The following is a 25,771-nucleotide window of genomic DNA, read 5'->3' as shown; positions in this document are numbered from 1 at the left end:
TTGAAATATTTGGGGGCTTAATTTAAAACCCCAAAACACATTAAGCCAGAAGAGTTTTAGAGCCATGAGGGTATAAACTTAATCCACATGTTTCTGATTCATTTACACTTGAATCATTCAAGTAATGTTTTGTAAGTGCCGTCTCAATGTCTGACATCTCTGGGCGTTTTTATGTCTCTCTCCTTAAAAACAGGAAGCCATATTTTGCCAAGAGTAAATAAACTTAAAATACCTAAGTATTCCAGACAACCATGCACAACTAAATCAACAGACTTTTGTGTAAATTCACAACCTAGCAGTGTCTTTTTTTAATTGATTGACTTTTGGTCCAATTTTGCACCATACTTTTCCATGAAGAGAGATCATATACTCAAATGAGTTCAATTCCAAAGGCCTATGCGTAACTCAATATATTTACCAAATCACACTGTAAACCTATGTGTAATATACTTTATATTTCGATAATGTGTGAACAAATGGACTTCTAGAAAATGGTCCTAAACCAGATTCTGCAGGAAGCAGACAGAGATCTACATGCAGGCATTTTTCTGAGCACAGTGAGGTGATGAGGAAAGCAGGACTTGGCACAGGGAGAAGCAGAGCTGGAATGGAGCTACAAGCTCTGAAGCACATATGATCCTTCAGAAATGTCCCAAATGAGGCAAGGGGGTAAGTGCTTTGGATCCCCACACCCACCTGTCACTGTACACAGAATGACCAAAGAGAGGGGGGCACAACCACGGGCAAGGCAGCTCCCTTGGCTGAGGGTACTTTCTCCAGGGGCAAAACTCACCGCAAAGGGGATCTGGGTGGGGCACCATGTCTACTAAGCAGGTCTGTTGGAGTTCTCTGAGAATTAATCCTCCATGAATAAAAGACCTACTCAATCTTTTAGTCTGATTAGCAATACAAATTGAGCCATGTAGTCACTCAATCAGCTGGCAAAGGCTTGAGGTAAGCAAGCCCATTTTGTAGAGAAATTTCAACAATTACTCTGGAGATTTTATTTATGACAATGTACAGTATCTGCAGGTCTTTACTCAAAGAAAGTTTTTCCTTCTGTCTCCTGAAGTGACCCCTTCAAAGATAAAACACCAATAAAAAATACATACATTTTGGGAGAAAAAAATGTGTGCATGTAGAGAAAAAGGTGGTGCTAAAGATAATAATGGTGCAAAAATAACTATGAATAAGTTATATCACCTAATTGTTTCCTTTGCCTTCAATACTTTGTATTTAATACTTGGTTCCCTAGTTCATTCATTCAATAAACATTGGTTTATGACCTACTACTTGTAGAAACTAAAGCACAAACCAGTAATATAGCTCCTAGCTACCAAGGACCATTGAGACTAACAGAGGAAACGGGCATGTAAACATCATCACAAAATAATATCGTTCCTAGTTTATCCATGATGCTGACAAAATTCCTAAATTCTGGCACCAGATGCAATTTGTAGAATGTTCAGGATCCTCCAGGACACCATTTCCAACTAATACTCCTGGGGAACCTCTGAGCACACGTTCCCCTCTTGGACTTCTCCAATCCAATTCCAATTCGAAGTATTCCCGAGGCCGACCAATTAAGAACTGACCTCATCAGCAGACTGGGTCCAAAGTGGAAATGAGAGCCATGACCCACTGAGCCCTCCTTTATGTGAGATTCATTTAGCAAATACTTACTGAGCTCAACTCTGTGCCAGGCACTGGTCTCAGAACTGAGGACGCAGCAATAATCGAGGTCCCTTCCTTCAAGGAGCTTACATGCTAGAGGCAGAAGCCAAAAAACAACCAAATAAACAGAGAAATGTACCCCATGTTATCCGATGCTGCTAAGTGCTATGAGAGTAAATAAGGCAGAGCAATGGAGGAGAGAAGAGAAAGGGTACTTTTTACGATAGACTACCTAGACAACATGATATTTAAGAGAGGAGTCGGGGGAGAGCCACATGGATGTCAGGAGGAGAGTACTCCAGGCAAGAGAACACCAAGGCTTCAGGGACAGGAATATGTTCCCAAATCTCTCAGAACTGCTCCTCTGCCAGCTCCTGTCACTGACCTCACACCACGTACTCCACGTCCACCCAAACACAAGAGCAGCCTGAATTCCCATCATAGAAACTATTTAATGTATCTCTAAAACATACCTTTTCGTCTGGATATGAATTTTAAGCTGTATGAGTCTGCGTTGTTTACGAATTTCCTAAAAGTAGAACCTAAGTCTTACCAGTCCTCTCTCCAGACATCATGATTGCTGCTTCCACATTCCAAACCGGGGAGCACTCCCACTTCACAAAGGAAACCAGCTAAAACAATTTCTGACAAATCGCCTCTAAGATCAGCAGCAATGCAAGAATAACCAAAAAGATCTGACATAAAACTATATGAGAGTGAGAGTCCATTTTTTTTTTTTTTTTTTTTTTTTGCGCTGTGCACGGGCCTCTCACTGTTGTGGCCTCTCCCGTTGCTGAGCACAGGCTCCGGACGCGCAGGCTCAGCGGCCATGGCTCACGGGCCCAGCCGCTCCGCGGCATGTGGGATCCTCCCGGACCGGGGCATGAACCCGTGTCCCCTGCATCGGCAGGCGGACTCTCAACCACTGCGCCACCAGGGAAGCCCCCATTTTGTTTTTAATTTTAGAATGAAACCCATTCAAAGCCCTTTTTATTTGGTACAATTAGATCCAATGATGGATTAGTTATTTTTTTAGGTTGGGAAATAATTCAAACATGTACACATTATGTATATACATATTTATACATTTTCCGTATTTTTCTTTCCACTTGAAGCATGTAACTATACATCTGTTCACCATCCTTTCAGTGTAGAGGCAGGTGCACAAGACACATACACAGATTTCCATTACACAGGTCTTACACACGATAATGAGAGCCAGCCTCTCAAAGAAAGCAATCTTCACTAGTAGTCAAAGTGTTCTATTCTGTTGTGTTGTTCCATCATTTGCCACTAGCCCTGTAAGACCTGGTCATTATGATGCCAATACCTTTAGTAATTCAGTAGAATTCAATTAACCATTCATTTTTTGATTTATATCTGACAAACATCTTGGTGACCAAATGTTTAACTATATGACTAGAAATACTAGCAGAAGAGTAACAACCTTAGAAAAATCAAATTCAAACTCTACCTACACAAGAAAACACATTTCTTGGGTAAACTCACCTACATAAGATATCATTTTCTCTTCATATACTTTATACTTCTTTTCCCAATTCAAAATGAACCTCTACCCTTGAAGAGAAGGTAAACAAACTAAACAGCCTTCCAGAAAAGATCCCTGAAGTTTAATTGTGTCATAACTCGACAGTTGCTGACTTAAGAAACAGATTAAAAATTACCATTTGGTTTCAATATTTGCTTAATTAACGCTCACCTACAGAACTCAGAATCCACATTCTGGTCAATCATTTCCAATCTCTTGACATTCATACTACTTAAGTTACAGTCAAGCAGTCAACAAGTATTTAATGCTCTGCCAAACTAGTGAAATAAGCATAGCAATAATAATAAATTCCTTTTAGGACTACATATTCTAGAAATGGAACATTAAAAAGAATCAGTATCTGTAGAAAGACAGAAGCAAAGACTATTAAGGAAATGTTACTTAGAAGTGCTGTTAAATGTCTTCTTTTTCCCCGTCACTCTAGAAACATCAGAAAAAATCTTCAAGATTTATTTGGAAAAAGTGATTTACCTAGAATGCATGCAAGACAATTTTGTAATTGCCATTTGACTCTCAAAGATTTTTGTATTAACTTGTTGCTAAATGGAAATGTAAGCTAATAAGTATCTATTGTATTTTCCTAGATTTTTCAGTTGGGATTGTAATTAAATGAATTTATATGAGTTAACCATGTTTAAAACTATAAAATTCAGATATTGAAATTTTTTTAAGTCATTAACAAGTTATATTTTAAACTAATATTACGATTGTACTACATTTCTAAACTTCAGTTCCTGAAAATACACACACACACACACACACACACACACACACACACACACACACATTTTCCCCTTTGTGGGAAAAAAAGAACAAACATTAAATTAAAAAAAAAGCCATAGGGGATTTTTAGGGTGGTGAAACTATTCTATATGATACTACAGTGGTGGACACATGTCAATATACATTTGTCAAAACCCACACACTGTACAACATAAGGAGAACCCTAATGTAAACTACAGACTTTAGTCAATAATAATGTACAAGTATTGGCTCATCGATTGTAATGAATGTACTACATCAGTGCAAGATGTTAATAAGAAGGATGACTGTGGGGTGGAGGGGTGGAGACATGAGAAGCTATATGTGAACTCTGTGTTTTCCACTCATTTTTCTGTAAACCTAAAACTACTCAAGAAAAATTAAGTCTATTAAAAGAGAGATTTCTAACAAACATCATGATCATCTTACCTTTGTATTAAAGTCAATCATCAAACTTAATAAAGTATCCCCCTTTTCATCAGCTACAAATTTTAAAAGTTTTAGAAATTATGCCACTATTGATGTTTTGATGCAGTAAATCCTGCCAAACCCAGACACCATCATCTGCATTACTCACTTCCTCCTTTTAGTGTATGCACCTGTACCCCATTCCAGTTTGAGGCTTGAAAATGACAGTGAACACAGGTCAAAGAGTGTCTTCAGATGTTCATTCAAATGACAAATCCAACATTTCATCCTCATCAATCATAGAGAGAAGGCACATGGTGTAAAGTAGGCCATTGACATGGAAGATGTCACAACTATAGTGCATCTATGGGAACTTAGAAGCTTGGTTTCAGAGATATTTTTTAAACTAAGAAGCTTTTAAAACATAGGGTGGAGAATAATGGCTCAGTCATTAATACCTATGCAGTTCCACCTGGGCACTTACGTAGTAAAGGAGAAATGGTTCAACAGAGGAATCAGTGTTAGGTGTTATTTTGGCATTCCCAAGCCTGGGTTTTTCACTCAGGTTCCATTTAGAGCTGTCTGGTGGTCTTAATGTAATGTGCAAGGCACTTATGTCCAGGCTACAAGTTATAAATCCTTCAGACAGAACTTGCCATGAAGACCCAAGACTCCACAAGAGAAACTGAAAATAATGCTTGAAACAACTTAAAACATCAATCCAGCAAGGGGTATCTGTGGTAGACCTACTACACATCTAATGCAGAAATAATTTTCCACACTAAAAAGCATTTTAGAAGTATTGATACATTGGTGTCATATGTGTAGCAATAATTCACAGTTAAATAGAACGCAGACCTCAGAAGATGTTTCACAAAAATAAAATTATATTCCACTAGGAAATATGTTCAAAATATGAATTAAATTGTAATATCTATTTTAACAGTAAAGAAAACCAAAAATTCAGGAAAAGAAATTAGAGAAAAACATAAATTCAAAATATCCATGGTGAGGATGAAATTTTGTTACTTTCCATTCCCTTACAGTAGTTAACCTATAACTCCTATTTCTCAAAGTCAAAAGCCAGAACTAAGTAGAATTTTAAAGGTGACTCAGAACAAGCAAAAACCAAAACACCAGTGATTAGCCCAGTTATCCAGATTATCTGTCTCTCATTAAGTTCACTATTTCATGGTTTTCAGGTTTTCTCCAGAGCTAGGACCTTCATTTTTACATTTTCTTTAAATATTTTCAGCTACCTCTTTTCTCCCTTTCTTATTATTCCCTTTCCAACCCTCAAATTAATTTCGTTTTTGCTCAGGCTCACTGTTTATTTTAAAAAGCTACTCTATTTAAAAGTTTAAGAAGAAGAGGAGCATTACTCTAAGGGAATTTCCTTTGTCAAGTAGCATAAATTAAACTCTCTAAGAATGAACACTGAAATGACTCGATGTGTTGATAGAACTCATCTCTGCTATTCAGATTCAAACAACTGAACTATGAGCTCAGATGAGACCCCTAACTGGGGTCACCCAAGGCCTCCTAAACTGACAATAAGCCAGCCTCAAAACGTTGACTTGCCATTGACAGATGTAGCCTATCCTCTCCTCGGTTGGGCCCCTAGGACAGTTCTGGAATATCACGAAAAAAATATTTAAATGATACAAAAATTTTAGAAGCCAAATTCAAATTGTGAGGAAATAACAGAGATAGAAACAAAGAATTTTTTTTTTTTTTTTTTTTTTTTTTGTGCGGTACGCAGGCCCCTCACTGCTGTGGCCTCTCCCGTTGCGGAGCACAGGCTCCGGATGCGCAGGCTCAGCGGCCATGGCTCACGGGCCTAGCCGCCCCGCGGCATGTGGGATCCTCCCGGATCGGGGCACGAACCCGCGTCCCCTGCATCGGCAGGCGGACTCTCAACCAGTGCACCACCAGGGAAGCCCAAGAAATATTTTAAAAGTAGAAATCTTTTTGCAGAATAAAGTCAACTACCATAGGATCTGTCTGCAGCAACAGCTCTCAAAGACTTTTCTGTTCACCAGGACCATCAGGATTGTTTATTAAAACCCTACTGGCAACAGTTCTTGGACAATGGACCTAAGGGGGCCTAGAAGAACTGCATTATTAACAAGCACCTGCATAACACGATGCAAGGTATGACCATGACCTGTGTGTTATGTCTACCTTTGTCTCACCCTTTTGCTTTACCTCTACCTGGGTATCACCTGTATTACTATCTTTGGATATCAATCTGTTTCTCCACTGGTACAAAAAAAGGGATCAAAATAATCTTTACTGCCATCAGGAGCTACATACAGAAGGATGTTTTCTCTTTCGTTGTACGTTATCGCTTTTTCCATCATAAAGTAAACTGTTGGAGACAGTTATGGTCATACTTATCAATCATAAGTATTTTGTCTCCTACCTAGAAAGTCATATAAATGATTTATGTTTGTTGCTAATTCTTTAAACTTAGCCGTCATTTCCAAATAAAAATACCAAGATGTTAAATATAGCTGCTGGCTAAATTGAAAAAGAGGAGGGAATGAAATGATAAGAGAAGAATCCCTGGCTCTCCTGCCAATCATACCCCTCCCTGCATTACTATCATCCTGGGTTAGTGAACTAGTGATTCTTTACCTTATCTACCCATCTAGTTCACCTACACTATCCAACTATCTCAACCCATCACCTCCCTTTGCAAGCTGAGACCTGGTCATTGTGTGCTGAGAAGCAGCCAGTCTATAAATTACAAGTCCATGTGGTTTTCTATCAAGACTTACTGGAGTCCATTCTACTATTGTTTTATAGCCTTTTTTTTCCACATTTTAGAAACTAATCATATTCAGTATATTAAAACTATGTTACTTTTGTGAAAATTACTTTATACCACACTGCAACAGGTAACACTATGGTTAGAATGGTTTAGGGAGATATTTCTTTTAATTCTGGGCTTGTGGGGAAATAACCATCTATGCCATAAATATCTTAATTCTAAGCCAGAGCTGAGAACTAAAGGAAGTTCTGAGTAGAAGTAAGTTCCAGCATTTAAAAGATGAAACAGCATTGCCCATCAAGACTATCAACTTTGAAAAGACAAGAAACCTTGTATTGGATATCGATTAACTGAACAAAGCAAAAATTGTCAAAACCATAGGTCCTTACCAGAAACGGACTCCAGCAAACGCAGGAGACACACATTATACCCAGGAGCTGGATGACCATTTCAAAATGATGAGACCTGCCTTGTCTGTGCTGCTGACTTTTAAATTTAACTCTTAAAAGTGAAATTCCTGTGACGGCATTGCAAAAAAATGAAATACCAAGGGCTAGGAGCCCCAGAAATGAAAAAAGTAAAAGATAAAACCTATCTTCCCAGTCTTTGATGTGATCTGTTTTGTAGAAACACCAGGTCTTCGACGCTTGAATTTTATAGTCACGATGCCCAAGGATGGGCAGCAAAGCTACGAAAACAGCAAAAAAGCACACTCCACTCAACATCATTTTAACATGTTTGGATGTAATTTTCGTAGAGTGAAATATTGGTTGGGTGACTCCAATACATCGCTCAATGGCCATCACACTGCCTAGAAAAAGTGGGCACAGACCAGAGAATACCATGCAGATACCAAATATACTGCAAAGGACGTTTGATTTGTCAAAATGGATCCAGTCTTTATCAGAAGCATATACAAAGACTGCTATTGCTCCATTGATGAGGTGCCCAAAGAAATCTGTGATTACCAGAGCACTAGCTAAAAGCAAAAACGATGACTTGTACTTCTGTCTAAATCTCTGGTATGCCTTCATGAGAATAGCAATAGCAAGGCTGTTTGATAAGATTCCCACTGTCATGAAGGTTATCGAAAAAGATATTGAAAGCTCTTCTTCCATTTGGCAAGTTGTATTTGAAAGGAGCCCGGCTGCAGGGGACACTGGCTGTTTAGAATTGTTCGTGGACATTGTTGTGGAGATAAGAGCTGGCCACTCAAGTCATCTCCCTCTCAAAACAGTGCAGGCTTGCGGTCCAGAGATCTGTAGCATAAAGACAGAGAAATTATGAGCCCTGGATAACTGTTCATCTGACATTGAAGGCCAAAGCACCCCAGCACCCTGTGGTGGGAATGAGATTTATCTGGTCTGTCATGAGCAAGGTTGCATCATACTGAAAACAGCACACATCTGCCTGCAGTTCCACATTTCATTTTCAAGGTAAAGAAGCTACCAGAATTGAGACCCCTTGGTTAACCTCTATGGCTACTCTGCCACTGGGAACCTCCTAAACTGCCTCCTGACAATTCACTGACACCTTAAAACTCCTAAGGTTTACGAAGTCGCTTAACAAGGCTAGATTTAAACCCAGTTGAGTTTTTAAAGTATAATAGTCTATTTTAATAACTAGGAGACTTTCTAAAGTTTCTGCTTTTTTCTCTGATGAGCTTTGTCCCCAAAGTGCAGATTATTTCTTTGAGACCTATGACTGTCAGGCAGACAAAATCATCTTCTCCAAACTTTGGGAGCGTGCAAAGTGGAGCCACAAGCTCACTGACGCTGCATGGGGCTTCTCTGAATAAGTTCGAAAACTATTTGATTTAGGTCAAATAACAGCAAACCACACACATCAGTGACCCCTGGAAGGCTCAGTGTTGAGTGTCTAGGAAGATTTTCTGGTCCAGCTACCACCTGTGCAGAAATGTTGGCTGATGAGAGCATAGAAGGCGGGCCGCCCTCACTGTGGGCGCATCTGCCTAGATGCTATTGATCTAAGTTATAGCTTCAGGGTAGCTACATCCCAGGCGAATTATTTATTTATCGCTCTTTCTCTAGTGAGTTGAGGCCTGAGTCACAGACCCTCTATAACCGCCACCACTGCCACCCCTCCCCGAGCTATTTCCACCGGCGTTTCCCCAGCAGCTTTCTGGGAGGCTAGGAATTCCAGAGCCAGCCTCTCCTGGGACCTGCCCAAGTGGGGCCGCCCGGGACTGCCCGGAGGGCGGCCGCCTCCTCCGGTCTTACTCACAGCTCGACTTTCGATCACTACTACCCCACCGCCCCCAGGCCTCTGCTTGCAACATCCTTCCCAAACCTCTTAACTGCCTGAAACTTTCTGCGATTGCTCAAACGCCAGAGGCCGATTTCCCTCCCACCCCGGGGGGCGCCAAAGGCCTGCGCTGGCCAGGATGCCGGAGTCGAAGTGTCGCGGGCGGGGAAGCAAGGAGAGGGAAGGGGATCTTTTCCTTTACCCGTTTCCCTCCTCTGAGATCCGTTCTACCCGGTCCCCAGGCGCGCACCTCAGGCTCCAGACGGATCAGACATTGCTCTGCGGGTCTCCCCAGCTTGGGACATCTGGTCCAAACTTGTTGGCCAGCTCAGGCTAAGGTGCCCTCCGGTGCCGCCGGCTGCTGCTGCCGCCGGGCATCCGAGGTGGGGTGGCTAAACCTCAGTCGGGTGGCCAACGCGTGGGAATCCAGCCGCTGAAGGGATGTTTACCTTGGCATCCCGGGCCGCGGGCAGGGCTCTAGGTGGAGCAGAAGAGCGCGCGGGTCCGTGGGCCATCCCGCGCCCGGCTTCGCTCCGTCGCTGCCGCCGGTTCCTGGGGCTCTGCGCCGCGCTCTCGCTCCAGCTCCGGCCCGGGCTCCGACTCTGTCTCGCCGCGCGTGCTTCTGCGCGCTCTCCCAGCGCGAAACCTGCCGGGTGCGCTGGGCTCCTCCGATCCTTTAGCACCTAGCGGCGCTCACCGCCTGGGCGGGGTGGAGGGCGCGGTTGACCTCCGCCCCTTCCTCTCCGCCCCTTTTGCTTGGAGTCCAGAGCCGGACCCGGAGGGACTTGAGAACCGCGCTCGGATGCTACGTCCCCCTCCTCAGCATCAGAGCGGCCCCCTCAGCTGCCCGACCACTTAAGGAAAAGTTTTGTTTTAAACTCATTCTCCAGCTAAAGGCGCCATCTCTACGGCTGTAAAATAGGAACCAGGAGAGCTGAGGAAAGCCTGCAGAAAGCTGTCGTGACAGCGTCTTGAACTGTCAGATTGCAGATTGCAGACAGTTCATCCCAAATCCAGCTCAAAAAGGATAAAGAAACCAGGTAGAAGGAAAGAGATGGTGTATTTGGGCTTAGGGACCGACATCCCCAGGAAGTTAAAAACAGGTATTCGGGCCACGTGTTGTCAATGGAAAGTCACTGCCTTAGGATTCACTGTCACTTAGAGGACTGGACTGTTCCTAGCTTTCTAAAGAACGTGAGAAGGGAAAGGGATAAGCAGTATTCTCACAGGACACATGCAGATAAAGCATTAGTAACATTTTAATGATCAAAAAAGCCCAGTGGTGAGAGAATTTCTAGTGGTATGTTTACCCAAAGAGATGTGACTCTTAAATTTTGTGGAGATTATTTTTATGATCAAGTAAAGAAAAATCCACTACTTCATTAGGAATTATAATTTGAGCCATTTTAATGCTGTAACCACTTTTTGCTAATATTGTTTTGATCTGTACCTATTAACTATCTCATTTTTATAGCTAATCACTTATGGAAATCTATTACTGACCTTTGCTCTTTTATCAGTAAAATATTGCCACGGCTTTTGTGAAAAACCAATGCCACATGGAAATAAACTCTCTTTTCTCCATTCTAAAATCAGAAAGGGCCTCAAAATTCCTGGAAATTGGAAAGGATCATAAAGTGCTACAGTGAGATAAAATAAATTAGCCATTAACTATAGAAAAGAATGATTGCACAGCTTCCCCCTGTGGTAAGCATTGAGGGTTTTTTTAATGATATGATCATAACTTGTAAAATAAACTGTTACTCAGGTATGGTCAGGGAATTGAAAAATTTGGTTAACCAAATATTCTGGTTAGTAGAGAAATATTACATCTGATGACCAGTGTCCAAAAAACAACTATGTAATAAACCACATGGAAAATGTGCATGACACAGAGAACTACTCTTTCCTTTAGTGATTAACAGCACTTAATCACATTAGATGCAATTACCTATTTACTTATGTCTCTCCCACTGAATTGAATTCCTGCAGAAGTCTCATTCATCTCTCCATCCTCACCCAGGACTATGCCTGGTCACTTATCCAACGCTGTCTGAATTCATCAATGTTATAACCGACATTTCCAGTATCATACTTCAAAATCTTGAACAGTCCCCATCTCTCACTGGCACATCTCACTAACAACAGCTGCTCAATCTACTGGGTAAAAAAAGAGAAAATTCTCGTTAATGCAATTTCAAGTCATAATATTTATTATGTAATATATTCAAAACATTATTAATTTAGTTTTCAAAGTACTAGATAAATCCTATTAAAAAAAAAACTTTCCAATACAGAAACAGGAAGAAATAGAAAACAGAAATAGAAATAGAAAATGTAAGTAGACCAATCACAAGCACTGAAGTGGAGACTGTGATTAAAAATCTTCCAACAGGGCTTCCCTGGTGGCACAGTGGTTGAGAGTCCGCCTGGCGATGCAGGGGACATGGGTTCGTGCCCCGGTCCGAGAAGATCCCACATGCCGCAGAGAGGCTGGGCCTGTAAGCCATGGCCGCTGAGCCTGCGCGTCCGGAGCCTGTGCTCCGCAACGGAAGAGGCCACAACAATGAGAGGCCCGCAAAAAAAGGCATCCACTTCACATGTATTCTTGGAGTTCCTTTTTTAGAATCCATTCCTTAATCGACACATTTCACCTGAGTCTCAATAAAAGATTCTAAAGCATCTACATCTCTTCTCAAGATAGAAAGAATATATTAGTATCAGTAGAGAAGGTTACTAATTTATATGGAAGATTAAACAGCTAACTAACTACTCTTAAAAGAAAAAAATATATGTCTGGCCTTATCACACCCAAATCTGATCCCCTATTCCAAGTTCCCAATGGCAGCCTCTGACTGCTTATATAAGGAAGACTAGCTGGCCAATCAGCAGATGAGAGAAACAAACAGATCAAAAATTGTGTGTGGGGGGAGGGGATGGCTGATAAACTTCTGAAAAGTGGTAGTTGGTATTGCTACTGCTAAGTGGACGCACATAAAACTCTTAATTTATACATTCATTCAACAAATTTCTTGAGCACCTACTTTGTGTCAGGCACTGTTTCTAAGAGGCAGAGGTACAGCTGTGTGGACAAAGAATCCAAGCCCCTGCTCTGGTATGGCTTCTAGGCTCGGGGAGGGTACTTACTTTTGTGGAGCATGTGTCCAAAACCCTGATGTGACTTGGTGGCTTCCCTTTAATGGAGGCAAAGCTGATGTCAGCCTGTCTGCCAAGAGGTAACATACCATGACAGGTGTGTACCTGGCAATCATCTTCATTCAGGATTAGATGCAGATCACTTTGCTCAGAAGAGTGTGCACATTATAATTAAAGTCAGAGAAACTGGGACTCAGTGACACTGAGGCTGAAATTAAAACTCCATAAAAATCAAAGGAAGTGTTGGGAGTTTATTTTTATAGTTTTAATAAAACTGTCTAGGAAAACTTTTCTGGAACTTGCCATTGACATTAATACTAGAAACTACGCCCAGTTTGGTAGTAATGAAACTAATAACAACTTCTTTTGTCTTTTTATTTTTATTATGTAACTCTTTGAAACACGAAAAGTAACATACATAATGCATTTGTAAGTTGTGAATTATAAAATAAACACCCATGCACCTACTATCTAATTTAAGGACGGCATTAATTTCCTAGGACTGCTGTTACAAAGTACCACAAACTGAGTGGCTTAAACAACAGAAATGTATTGTCTTATAGTTTGGAGGTTAGAGTCCAAAATCAAGGTGTTGGTTAGTTCCTTCTGAGGGCTGTGAGGGAGAATCTGTTCCATAACCCTGGCCTAGCTTCTGATGAATTTCTGGCAATCTTTATTGTTGCTTGGCTTGTAGATGCCTCACTCCAATCTCTGCCCTTCATCTTCACGTGCCATTCTCTCTCTTTGTCCTCACATGGCCATCTTCTTGTAAGGAGCCCAGTCATATTGGATTCGGGATCCACCCTACTCCAGTATGACCTGATCTTAATTGATTTCATCTGCAACAACCTTATTTCCTAATACAGTCACACTCTGAGATACCCGGGGTTGGGACTTCAACATATTTGAGGGGAGGGCGGGGAGTAATTCCATCCATAACAAGGGCTAGACTAGAACATTACTAATATCGTTACATCTATCTGCATATTTCTGCCTCCATTTCATTCCTCTGTATCCATCCCCCAGAGATAACCCCTATCCGGAACTGTTTGTCATCATTCCCTTGCCTTTTATTGTTTTATCACATAAATAACCAGATGAACCAATATGTAATTTAATTTTCCTTGTTTTGTAACTTAACCTTCTGTAACTTGTTTCTTTAGTGCAAGATTTATAAGATTCACACATATTGTATACAGTAATAGTTACTCATTTACAAAATTCTATAGTCAATGTTTGGATATCCAAATTTTTAGAATATCATCCTATTAATAACCATCGGGGTTATTTCCAGTTTTTTGTTCTTAGGAAATAATCTACTATGAATAATCTTGTATTTATCACTTTGTGTAGGAGTTTCTCTAGCATATATACCTAGAGTGAAATTACTGGGTCATAGCATATGAAAATGTCTAACTTGCCAAGATAAGGCTGTGCCTAAGAGATTTCCTTTACATTTGTGATAACACTTGCAATTGTCTATCTCTTTAATTATTACCAACCAGATGGTTGTAAGGTGATATCACATTGGGAAACTAAATTATATGTCTCTTTGCATTCCTGTTTCTTCTTCTGTGAAATATCTGTTTGTCTCTTTTGTCCAGATTTTTACTGGGTTATTTATCTTCTTATTAATTCTTTATGTGTTCCAGATACTAATCCTCTATCAGTTGTAGAGAAAACATCTTTTTCCAAATCACAGCTTGCCTTTTCATTTTCTTTACTATCATTTCTTTGCTATCATTTTTTTTACAAGCAGTGCTTAATTTAATGGTGTCAAATTTAAATATTTTTAATCTCACATTTTATGCTGTACTCTAACATTTTTTGTGTCACATTTTAAAACGCCTTCCAGAACCTGGATTATAAAGATATTCTACTATATGTTTTCTAAATGTTCTAACATTTTTGCCTTCCACATTTGAGTCTTTAATCTTTCAGATAATTATTTTTGAGTATTTGTAAAGTAGGAATACAGGGTTTTTCTCCATATGGATAACCAACATTTGTGATGCCATTATTAAATGATCCCACTATTATGGGTTGAATTGTGTCCCCCAAAATGCAAATATTGAAGTCCTAACCCCCAGCACCTCAGAAAGTGACCTTATTTGGAGATAAGATCTTTACACAGGTAATCAAGTTAAAATGAGGCCATCAGAGTGGGCCCTAATTCAATCTGATTGGTGTCTTTATAAAAAGGGGAAATTTGGAGACAGACACACAAGGAGAACACCATGTGAACATGAAGATGACCCAATTACATGCCATGGAAAGAGGCCTGGAAGAGAATCATAGCCCTCATAACCCTCAGAATGAACCAATGCTGCCAACACCTTGATTTTGGACTTCTAGCCTCCAGAGCTGTGAGACAATACATTTCAGTTGTTTAAGTCACCCAGTTTGTGGTACTTTGTTGTGGCAGCCCTATCAAATTTGTACATCCTCCCTTCCCCACTAATCTGAAACATATATCTCTCACGGACCGAGTTTCCATATATGCATAGGGAAATTATTATTCATTGACAGACCTACCATGCTCAGTGGTTCCCACTGGACTCTGATCCCCCTCGGAAGTACTATTTGGGAAGTGCTATTGTCATCCTTAGGATAAACTCTGAATTCTTTAAGGGTGGTTTTCAAGGCTCTTCCTAATCTATCCCCCTACTTCTGCCCCGAGGTTTAACTCTCATTCCTCACTGCTCGAACTCTTTGCCTCAGCAACACTGACATCCTCAACTCCTACAACCTGTCCCTTGGCCTTCTGCCATCTCTATCTTTAGCAATCTTCCTCCAACCCCTCACACATTGCCAGATCCCTATTCAGGCTTCAGTGCTCAAAAGTTATTGTGGTTTCTGTACATCATGCTAATTGCATGTCTATCATTGCCATTGTATTTCCAGCACCTTGCACATGCTGTGGAAGTGCTCATGAATGAGTGAATGAGTGAATGAATGAAGCAGACATACTACAGAAGTGGAAACCCAAGCACAAAGAAGTAACTTCCCTGATTAGAGTGGCAAGTACATGTGACAAAACCAAGTCTATCTGACCACAAAACCCATACTCTTACCAACTCTTCGTATTGCCTCTGGGTTTAATAAAACATAAAGTGCTGTCCTTTATGCACAGGGTTTGTTGCTGCTAAGCCTACCACAAGAAGGACAAATGCCTGTATTGTTTTTCTTTTGGTGCAAGAAGTTTTTCAATAATCCATCTACATCCTTTCACAAGATCCAAGACCCACAATGCCACTTTTTTAGCACTGATGTTTTTGTTAACTCTTCAAGACAGGCAGAATGGAAAGCCTATGAGATGAAAAGAGGGAAAGGTTGGAAGGAAGCAGAATAGCAAGATAATATTTATTGACTTCCTGCCCTGTGCCCAGCACTGTGACAGGCTCTTTAAATGCACACATCAACACCATCAGATGGTCATTTTATCCTCATTACACAGAGGAGAAAGGAAGAAACCGAAGCCCAAAAAACATAAATTCTTTGTCCAAGATCACACAGCTATGATGAAAGTGAGATGCAACCCAAACCATGAGGTGCTCAGCAATTTCTGCTTCATTCAGGGGCAGGGGGCCATGCAGATCCTCTTAAAACTCCTGTCTATTCCCACACCTTCCCATCAGCCTGGACCCTGTCCCTGGCTAGTCCCTCTGGAGCCCTGGATGCCTATCACCATTCACTATTTATTCGACAAGTTTATTAGACTCAAAGTGAGCAAGGTGTTATGCTAAGGACTTTTCAGATGCAGGGATCATGTAGCCCCAGCTTCTGCCTTCAAGAAACTTAAAATCTAGACTAGTATGCTAGTTCTTGTTAATGACCGATTTTTTACTTTTCTTTCCATTTCACCTTCATCCTTTTCCCGGCTCCCATTTGCCCTTTTGATACTTTTCTTCCTGATTTATTTGACTTCAATATTTCATATAGATAGCTAGGATCCAACTAAGAAGCAAATTTAATCCACCCAGTAAACTATCATTTTTAAGTGGCCCTGAGCAGGCGAGACACAAGACATAGAGTGTTTGACAAAAGTGAAAGTGGCAAGCAAGAGTTTGCATCAGGGGAGAGAATGGACCAGATGCAGCATCACAGAAATGCCTGAAGGCACTGGGGACCCCACAGGGGCCAAAAAGGAAGACAGTGTTATGCAAAGAAACTTTGTCTCCTTCACTATTTTTTGCGTGCTTGCATATGAAAAGATATAGAATTTACATCTGTTGAGAATTGGCTGTGTCTCCATGCTAAACACTTTACATATATATTCAATTAACTTACCCTAGAACTCTATTAAAAAAGGCAAAATCACAATCTTCGCTTTGCACAGAGGCAACTGAGGCACAGAAAGATTAAGGGGTTAAATTGCCCAACGGTAGAGGAGGAACTCAGTACCAGGTCTGTTCAACTCCTTGACCCTAACCCCTGCCCCAACCGCCTCCCTGAAAATGATAAGCAGTCAGAACGCCCCCGCACGCTGTGGTTGGACACGCAGGGTTTTCCCAGTATTGGCAGCTGTCACGGAATGTCCTTTTGTGGCTAAGTAGTTATCAGGGGTCATCTTGATTCCTCATCTGCATTCAGTGTTTGTCCAGGGTTTTCACGTGAATGCTGCTTCAGTGAAGTTTCAAAACACCCGCACCCAAATCCAGAACAAATATGAAACCACCATGAAAGATGATGAGACCATCCTTGCTAAAGTCAGGAAAACCTCCCCTTAAAAAAACACTAAAAATGAGTCCCTTGAACTGCAATTTAAGTAAAGAGAGCTTGAAGAAGAAAATAGTGATAGGTTCACTGCTCCTCCAGCTCAGCACAAAAGGGAAACTGCTTTTCTTGAAAGATGGAGCCATCTCAGCTGTGGAAATAGCCACAAGCGAACTCCAGAGTAGGACTGCCTTCTTGGGCAGGCAGCCAGTGCCACCTTGAAATTTCTTAATCATTTTATCTTTGAACTGGTGTATTTAAGTGAAGTACAGTGGGACAATGGAGCCTGCACCAAGGGCTTAGACCTCCAACTCCTGCACAATCCCACCTCCCTGGGATGGGCCTCCCTGGGATGGGTTCTTGGCCACCCATTCCCCTGTCCCAGACCTCAGCCAGTCTCCTCTGACACCCCCAGCAGGTGACTGCTGCCACTCTTTACCTGGGAAGGGGCCTGGCCACGAGCTTTGGTAGGGTGGAGATCAGGCACACACTCTGGTATCTCTGGGCCAAACATGGCTGCTGCCAGTCCCACTCCGGGTGAGACTGGTCTGGGCCAGGACAGGACAAGCCTCTCACCCCCTCAACCAGGTACTGAGCACATCCTGGCACAGAGGTTTAAGATCTTGAGGGGTCTCCCATCTACTGTGGGTTGGGGCAGTGGGCCCGTGGAAACAGGGAGCCACCTGGCTAGACTCCCTTGGCCCAAGTCCCCTACCGGGACACTGCACATGGGTCCCTTGTTTGAGGGGAGTAGGAACCCAGTAGCCATCAGGCCCCAGCAAATGCATACACACCTCAAATCACAGAACGGGACCCTTGGGTATCTGTGAGGGTTTTGCACTGGCCCCTATGCCCCGAGGGCTCCCTCAGCCAGCTCCAGGCTGCCGGATTTTCTCTTCTTCCTTCCAACCTTCCTCATTCAGTCTTGAGTTTGTCTCTGACCAGCTAGAGGCACCCTTGAAGGACAAGCCACAAAATACAAATCGTGTAATTTCGGTGACTCCACCCCAAAGTGAAATGTGATATTTGTATCTGAATTGGTATTGCGCCATATAGAGAACAATAAAATTCATGCTAGTAATGTATTATTTTAGTTTCTATTTTCTTAGAACATCAACTAGCAAATAAACAACACCAAGACAAGGCCAGAGACAGACCACAAAGGAAGGAAAAGCTTTATATTTTAGTACCTTTGCCCTTTTTCCTGCTTTTTGCATTTCTTTCTCAGCTTACGCACATTGAACACTGGATCCTAGTCATCTGGGAGCCTCTGGGCTATAACATACAACCAGTAAACATTTGGTAAGTGAATACAGAATAAATTCCTGTAACAACTTTTCCCTTACGGCACTAAAAGCTTTCTACCTGCTAAACTGACAGAGAGGCTGTGACATCTATATTTTTGTATCTTCCCTAAAACTTAGCACATTTCCTTTGTTGATGATCGTTAGAGTGTATTGAATCACCACATACATTTGTGTTTTCCCTTGTCTCAGTAACCATATCTCTCTAGACAATGTGAAGTGGAGATCAAAATTATAGGCTGAATAAATTAAAAACAAAAAATACTCTCAAGTTATCCAACACACAAGGCAGAAAAAAAAATTGAGAGGAAAAGTCGTTCTCAGACTGAATTGTGCAACCTATTAGCCACGTTCTCCACAACACGTTTCCTACCCAGGCAGAGCTGAGGCATCACATCTCATTTTCAAAAAGGCCAGTTAGAACTTATTCTAATGTGGTTGACATTGTTTCTTCTTCTATCGTCAAAAAATTTTTTTAATCAAATTGAAAGTTGAAAGCTCTGTATGGTCATGACCTTTTTTTTTAATTCAAAAAAAATTTGGCTTTCAGAGCGTGACTTTTCTGACTGTAAGAGTCTCTCATCTTGTGAAAGTGTCAGCCAGAGGCATTTTTCACTAATCAAAGGGAACAATGCTGCTGTTAGAATGCTGCAGCCTTGACAAATAGAAACTTGGCTCTTTTCACACATGCTGAGAGTTTGTTCTTTCACATCATCATAACCGAGAGTAAATCTCTATTCTCAACAGGACAATCATCAGACAGAGATGTCTCCCTTTCCAGAACACCTCTCTTGCCCATTGACTACCTTCTGCGTCTCTGCCACAGCTGATGGTTTAAACACAATTGAACAAGGGTCAAACTTTGTCTCAAAATGTGAACACTCTCCTGACATCTCTGTTCCTTTAGACAATCCCGGGTATCCAGCAGGTCAATATATTAGTCATCTTTGATGCCCCCTCTCTCCCTACCCCACCGATAGCTCAACATACCAACTCAGTCGCTAATTAGCTGGTCATCTTGGACAAGTCACTGGACTCCTCTGATCTTCAGACGTCTCATCTACACACTGGAGAACAGCAGGCAATGGAACAGAAAAGAGAAATGACTAGGCTAGAATGCTCTTTAGGATTCTGTATTAGTTCTCCAGAAAAACAGAATCAATAAGGTGTGTGTGTGTGTGTGTGTGCTTGTGTATGCCTGTGTGTGTGCATATATACACTACATATATATATTACACATATTATATATATAAATTATATATAAAGTATATATTATATACATATATATGTAATATACTACATGAGTGTTCAGCCCACAGGCAGAGACCCAGAAGGACCATGCTCCAGTTCCAGTCTAAAGGCAGACCACTGGAGAATTCCCTCTCACTTGGGGACGCCTGCCTTTTTGTTCTAATCAGGTGTTCAGTGTATATACATATACACACACAACTTAGTGGCTCTGTTTCTCTGGAGAACCCTGATACAAAATCCTAATCCTACTGCTTGGCCTCTACATGAAAACGACCCTCCCATACATCATGCGGGTGGTCAGGGCACCAGCAGTTAGATAGCATTCCATACAGAGAACCAGTCACACAAGGAACTAGAGGACAGAATAAAAAACCAAGGGAAAAGCCTGTTTGTAAAGAGTGGGTGAATGAAGTGGAATGAGTGTAAGTCAGCCCACCGGACATGCAAGTGCCTAGGACTCTTCCCACGTACCCCATGGGCAAAGTCCACTCCAGTTCCCCTTTGCTTGTGGTCCGAGTCCACTGACTGCTCCATCAGAACAAGCCCAGGAATCTGCTAGAGAAGATTCTAACAAAGACAGGCACTCCCTGCTAATTCTACCACTGGTTTACTAATTTATTCAACAAATGTTTATGGGTTTAGCTTGAACAAAATTCTGGATACAATGATTCCAGACTTTCTGGAGTAAGTTTGCCATCAAGTTATACAGCTAAAATTTAAGTGGGCAAGAGGCCTTTGATAGAATTGGCATGGTAGACATCACCCAAATATAACATGTGAAGAAGAAAGAGGAGTTGAGCTCATAATCACACCACATCTACAGGTGATTTTAGAACTTAACCACATCAGGGTGTGGTATGGAAAATACTTTGGGTAAACCAGGCTGCCTCTGAAAGCCTGAAGGTACTTGGAATATGAAATGAACCACTGGGCCAGGATTAGGTTGGCAATCACTGTGTCATTGTGCCTTCAATTTACCAAGATATCTGCTCAAATTGGTCAGTCCAGGCTGTTCGGCCATGAGGGCCTGAGGCTGACCCATCCAACTAAAATGTATTGATAGTTACCCCTGCCTCACATGTGGAATCTGTCAGTTTCAGGTACATTAAATCCAGATATAGACTATATCAAAACTGCACATTGTAATCCAAAACCATATGCTAGAAGAAGAAAAAAATTAAGAAGAAATTATCTCATCAGAATTGTGAAGTTTGACCTTAAAATAATCAATCAAAACTTTATAAAACAAAAACAGGCAGTGATATCCACTGAAATTCAGTTTAAGTACAGTCCTCATGTATTTACACTCAAAGGCAATGGAAAACTATTGTCTCACACACATCATCAGTTAATTGATTTCACTCTTCCAAACTGGTGTTTTGAAACTAATTTAGAAGATGTCTCTGGGTCTAGGCTTATCCCCTAGTTTACCCTATCAATAATTTTTTTCAATTGAAGCCTATTTAACTTAACTGACCAGATATTTATTATCTTCTAGAAAAGACCTTCTAGCAAATCTGTAAAATGGTTTCATTTTCCTAACAGTAGACTTTACGGTGGCTTCCACGATCAGCTTGCAACTACCTCTCTGATCATCCTTCTCTACCTCGTCATCTTAATCACACTGGCTTTTTTTTCCTACCTTAGGGCATGTGTACTGTTGTTCTCTCTGACTAGAATAATTTTCCCACAGATATCCGCTTAGCCAACTCCTTTACCAACTTCATGTCTTCGTTGAAATCTCCCCTTCCCAATGAGTTCTATTCCTAGTTATACTGTAAATGGTTCCCCCCATGCCTCACCAGCACCCCTGCATGGATCAGACCCTCTCCATCCCTCTTACCATGCACTATTTTCCCTCTTTTCCATAGTACTTATTAACTTCTAACATAATATGATTTCTTTCTTTATTGTAACTATTATTTGCTCTCTCCCCCTCTAGGATGACATCTCTGTGAATGCCTTAGTATCCCATGGCTGCAATAACAAACTACTTCAGACTCGGTGGCTTAAACAACATAAATGTGTTCTCTTATGGTTCTGGAGCTCAGAAGTCCAAAGCCAGTTTCACTGGGCTAACACCAAGATATCAGGAGGGAGGCTCTGATAAGAGGATCCATCTCTTTCTCTTTTTCAACTTTTAGAAGCCACCCTCATTTCGTGGCTTGTGGGCCCTTCCTATACCTTCATAGCACATCACTCCAATCTCCACCTTCCCCTCTCCTGAAGGAAAATCTCTCTCTGCCTCCCTCTTGTAAAGACACTTGTAATCACATTTAGGGCTCACAGGGATAATCCAGGCTAACCTCTTGTCTCAAGGTCCTTAACCTAATCCTACCAGCAAAGTCCCTTTGCCACAGAAATTAACATATTCACAGCTTCCTGGGACTACCTCAACTTCTTTGGTGGGCATTTCTCAGCCTATCCCAACGAGGATAGGAATTCTGTCTGTTTTGTTCCCTCAGGTTATCTCAACCCAAACCTAGAACACAGTAAGGACTCAATAAATACCAGTTGCATTAATAAAGTTAAACTGTATAAGGTGAAATCATACAAGTAGTTTAAAATATTTAGTTGAGGATTTGACTGTATCATATGTGATCTTGAGAAGCATTCACAGAGAATTTCACAATGTGGTAAAGGCATCCAAAGAAGCCGTACTGCCTAGCGTTATTCACACAATTACTTTACCTCTGCCACATCTTAGAACATTTCTTTCTGTGAAAGAAATGAAGTCTCTATTGAATTGAATCACCCCTGAATGATTAGATTGAAATATGACCCCCTTTTGTTTCCTTTCTTTAAAATTATTCCACCTTTTCATTTTGTCTATGTGCTGTACAATCTCTGTGAAGGACTACTTCTCGGGGTACATACATTCAGAGTTACTAATTCAGAATGTTTAACTAACCAGTCAACAGTTATTGAATGACACATTAGTCTTGGCATGCTTTTAAAATGTTTATTACCTCACAGAATTCCAGCTCCAGATAAAAACCCACACTATTGACTCTCAAAAATGTATATTTTACAGGTGATTATTTGAGATTCATAAACCTTGTGGAAACAACCAGGAGCAGTGGTCACTCTCAGTTAATAACTATTGTATCTTTAATCCACCCTGTTAAGCCATTTATCAAGCTATGGATGTAGGCTTTATTTATTCATTCATTCATCTTGCTCCACAAAAGATCTGACTGTAGCCTAAAGGGGGTTGTTTTAATAAACAGATGGCTAATAAAAAGGCAAGTTTATTTTTTAACTTATTTTTTATTGAAGTATAGTTGATGTACAATATTAAATAAGTTACAGGTGTACAATATAGTGATTCACAATTTTTAAAGATTATATTCTATTTATAGTTATTATAAAATATTGGCTATATTCCCCGAGTTGTACAATGTATCCTTGTAGTTTATTTTATATCTAATAGTTTGTTAAATAAAAAATGCAAGCTTATAGTGGGAAGCAGCTGCATAGCACAGGGAGATCAGCTCAGTACTTAGTGACCACCTGGAGGGGTAGAATAGGGAGGGTGGGAGGGAGGCTCAAGAGGGAGGGGATATGGGGATGTATGTATACATATAGCTGATTCACTTTGTTATGCAGCAGAAACTAACACAACCTTGTAAAGCAATTATACTCCAATAAAGTTGTAAAAAAAAAAAAAAGACAAGCTTAGAATTAAAAATCAGGGCTGGGCAAAATACAAATAAGAGAGTAGGATAGCAGGGAAACTTATCAGCATTATAATGCAAGTTGTCAGCATTATAGAGTTACTGTATTTGTGTCTCATATTTGGATCTAAGCTTCTTAGTAGGTCTCTTGTAAAGGAAGAAATAGTCATATAGTTGTTTCAGACAAAGAAGGGAGGGAGAAATGCCAGTTCTTTAAGGTGGGGGGCGAGGACTGTTCCTAGCACGTGAATGAGAGATACCATGATGGGAGATGTATAACATGATGTGACATGTAATGTGCAAAGGTGAATAAGCACACTAGAGTCATAAAGATCTGGGTTTGAATACTGGCCCCACTACTTAACCTCTGTAAGCCTCAGTTTCCTCACCTGTTAACAGAGGTTTGTTTTTTTTTTTTAAAAGTCCCTACCTAAGGGTATTATTGTAAAGAGTAAATTATGTCTTACATGCAAAGCAATTGAACATGGATAGCAATATCTACCTTAAAGGATTGCTGTACAGACTAAGTGATGCAAGTGTGTCAGGCACAGCGATAGACACTGCACCAAAAGATTCAAGCAATCTTGGCTATCATTAACATCCACTAGCATTTTATGTCTAAGATAAATGTCCTACCTGGGAACCTAACTGGAAGCTTAAAGTTAAATGTGAGGTTCTAGTGTACTGTTTTGTATTAATAACAATGGGCTGGAATTAATTTGACAATTTCTAAATATATTACCAACTTTGCTATAAATAACGGTAATATCTAATATTATTGAGTGTCTGCCATACAGCCAGACATTGTTCCCAGTAATTCACACATACCGTATCACTGAATCTTCACTACAACGCCTATAAGGAAAATATTATTCTGTTCCTCATTGTACAGTTAAAGAAACTGAAGTTTGAGGAGTCTAAATAGCTTGCCTAACCAAGCCCAGCAAGGAAGTAACTGGTAACTCTAGTTCTCTCCATATTTGATTGAACAAATTGTCACAACCTTATAATAATAGCAGACTGGAAAGTTCAATGAGAGAACATCTAATGTAACTCCTCATTTTAAAGATGGAGAAAGAAGTCCCAGAAGACACTGGGGACTTGTCCAAGATCCTCAGGTAATTATGGCAAAACTAACATAAGCAGGTCTTCACTCTGTGGGGGAGAGTGTGTGAGTGGGGAGGTAGCCAATAACTCTCCATGGCTGGGAGAGTTGTGGTCGGTGGATGCATTCAAATGTATGAGGAGAATGGCTCCAGTACTGCACTGCTGCAGCATACGCTTGACCTTCAAAAACAATTCAGTGAAAAGAATTAATTAATTAATTAATTAAACTTAATGTTTGACTAAATGTGATGCTTCCGTTCTAGTGGCTCATTTGATCTTCTTATTAGGCAGAGCCATTGTCTTATTATCTGCACGAACTTAGTAATGAAGCACAGTCTTAATCATCAGGAGCACAGTAAGCCGGGCCCCCTGTTTTGCCACTTTGTCTTGATCTCCTGCTCTGCGATTAACAAGATGGCTAGATCTCATTCAATTAGAGCAGTCTCTTTATTTCTCTTAGTCATTCATCAGACATCTAATAATGGTTCTCATCGAGTATCGCACACTTTGCAAATTCTTAACATTGCCTGTTTTCCACTTTAGGTGGTCATCTGCCTGCTTGGACTTTCAGAAGTAATCAACATTTTTGAGCCTTTTCTATGGTCCCAAGAACTTTCTTAAGTACTTTACTTATATTAACTCGCTAACATATTTTATTCTCAGGACTGTACTATGAGGCAAGTGCTATTATTATCCCAATTTTGCAGATGAGGAAATTACCAAGAGGATAAGTAATGTGTCCAGGGTCTCAAAGTTGGTAGGTGGTGGATTGAGAGACAAATTCAGGCAGTAATATCCAGAGCTTGCATTCTGAATCAACTTCTGCTAACTAACCCCACAGCAAATATGCCAAAAGAAACTGGAATATATTATTACTGTCATTTTGTTCTAACAAAACTGAAGTGATCAAAAGAGAAAAAGGCAATATGTAAGAATGGATTTCTTCTCACTGAAGAAATTGTACATTGTGCCCTGAAAGGTTAGCTCATCTGCCTCTGTGTTCATCCCCAATTTTAAAACATTTGTACTTGGAACTAGTATTTATAGAGTACCCATCAGCTAGGCGCTGTGCTAGACATGGGACATGATAATGTCCTCTTGTAAC

General features: G+C 40.7%; 1 protein-coding gene across 3 annotated transcripts in view; it reads right to left on the bottom strand.

Moving 5' to 3' along the window:
* Window positions 1–8,450, bottom strand: part of PTGFR (prostaglandin F receptor) — a 55,989-nt gene extending 47,539 nt beyond the window's left edge. Inside the window, exons 1-2 of one of the 3 annotated variants that reach the window (XM_065875603.1) lie at window positions 7,567–8,377; window positions 3,248–3,252 (exon numbers count right to left, since the gene is read on the bottom strand). In XM_065875603.1, the coding sequence (XP_065731675.1) occupies window positions 3,248–3,252; window positions 7,567–8,377 (816 nt within the window). Of the gene's footprint in view, window positions 1–3,247; window positions 3,253–7,566 lie in introns of those variants that run through there. The other 2 variants (XM_065875584.1, XM_065875594.1) reach the window with 2 other exon arrangements.
* Between the last annotated feature and the right edge of the window lie 17,321 nt (window positions 8,451–25,771).

Source organism: Phocoena phocoena, chromosome 1, assembly GCF_963924675.1.
Source record: "Phocoena phocoena chromosome 1, mPhoPho1.1, whole genome shotgun sequence".
In the NCBI taxonomy this organism is placed as follows: Eukaryota; Metazoa; Chordata; class Mammalia; order Artiodactyla; family Phocoenidae; genus Phocoena; species Phocoena phocoena.
Note: the sequence above shows the minus strand (reverse complement) of the source record. Positions and strands in the feature narration are given on the sequence as shown.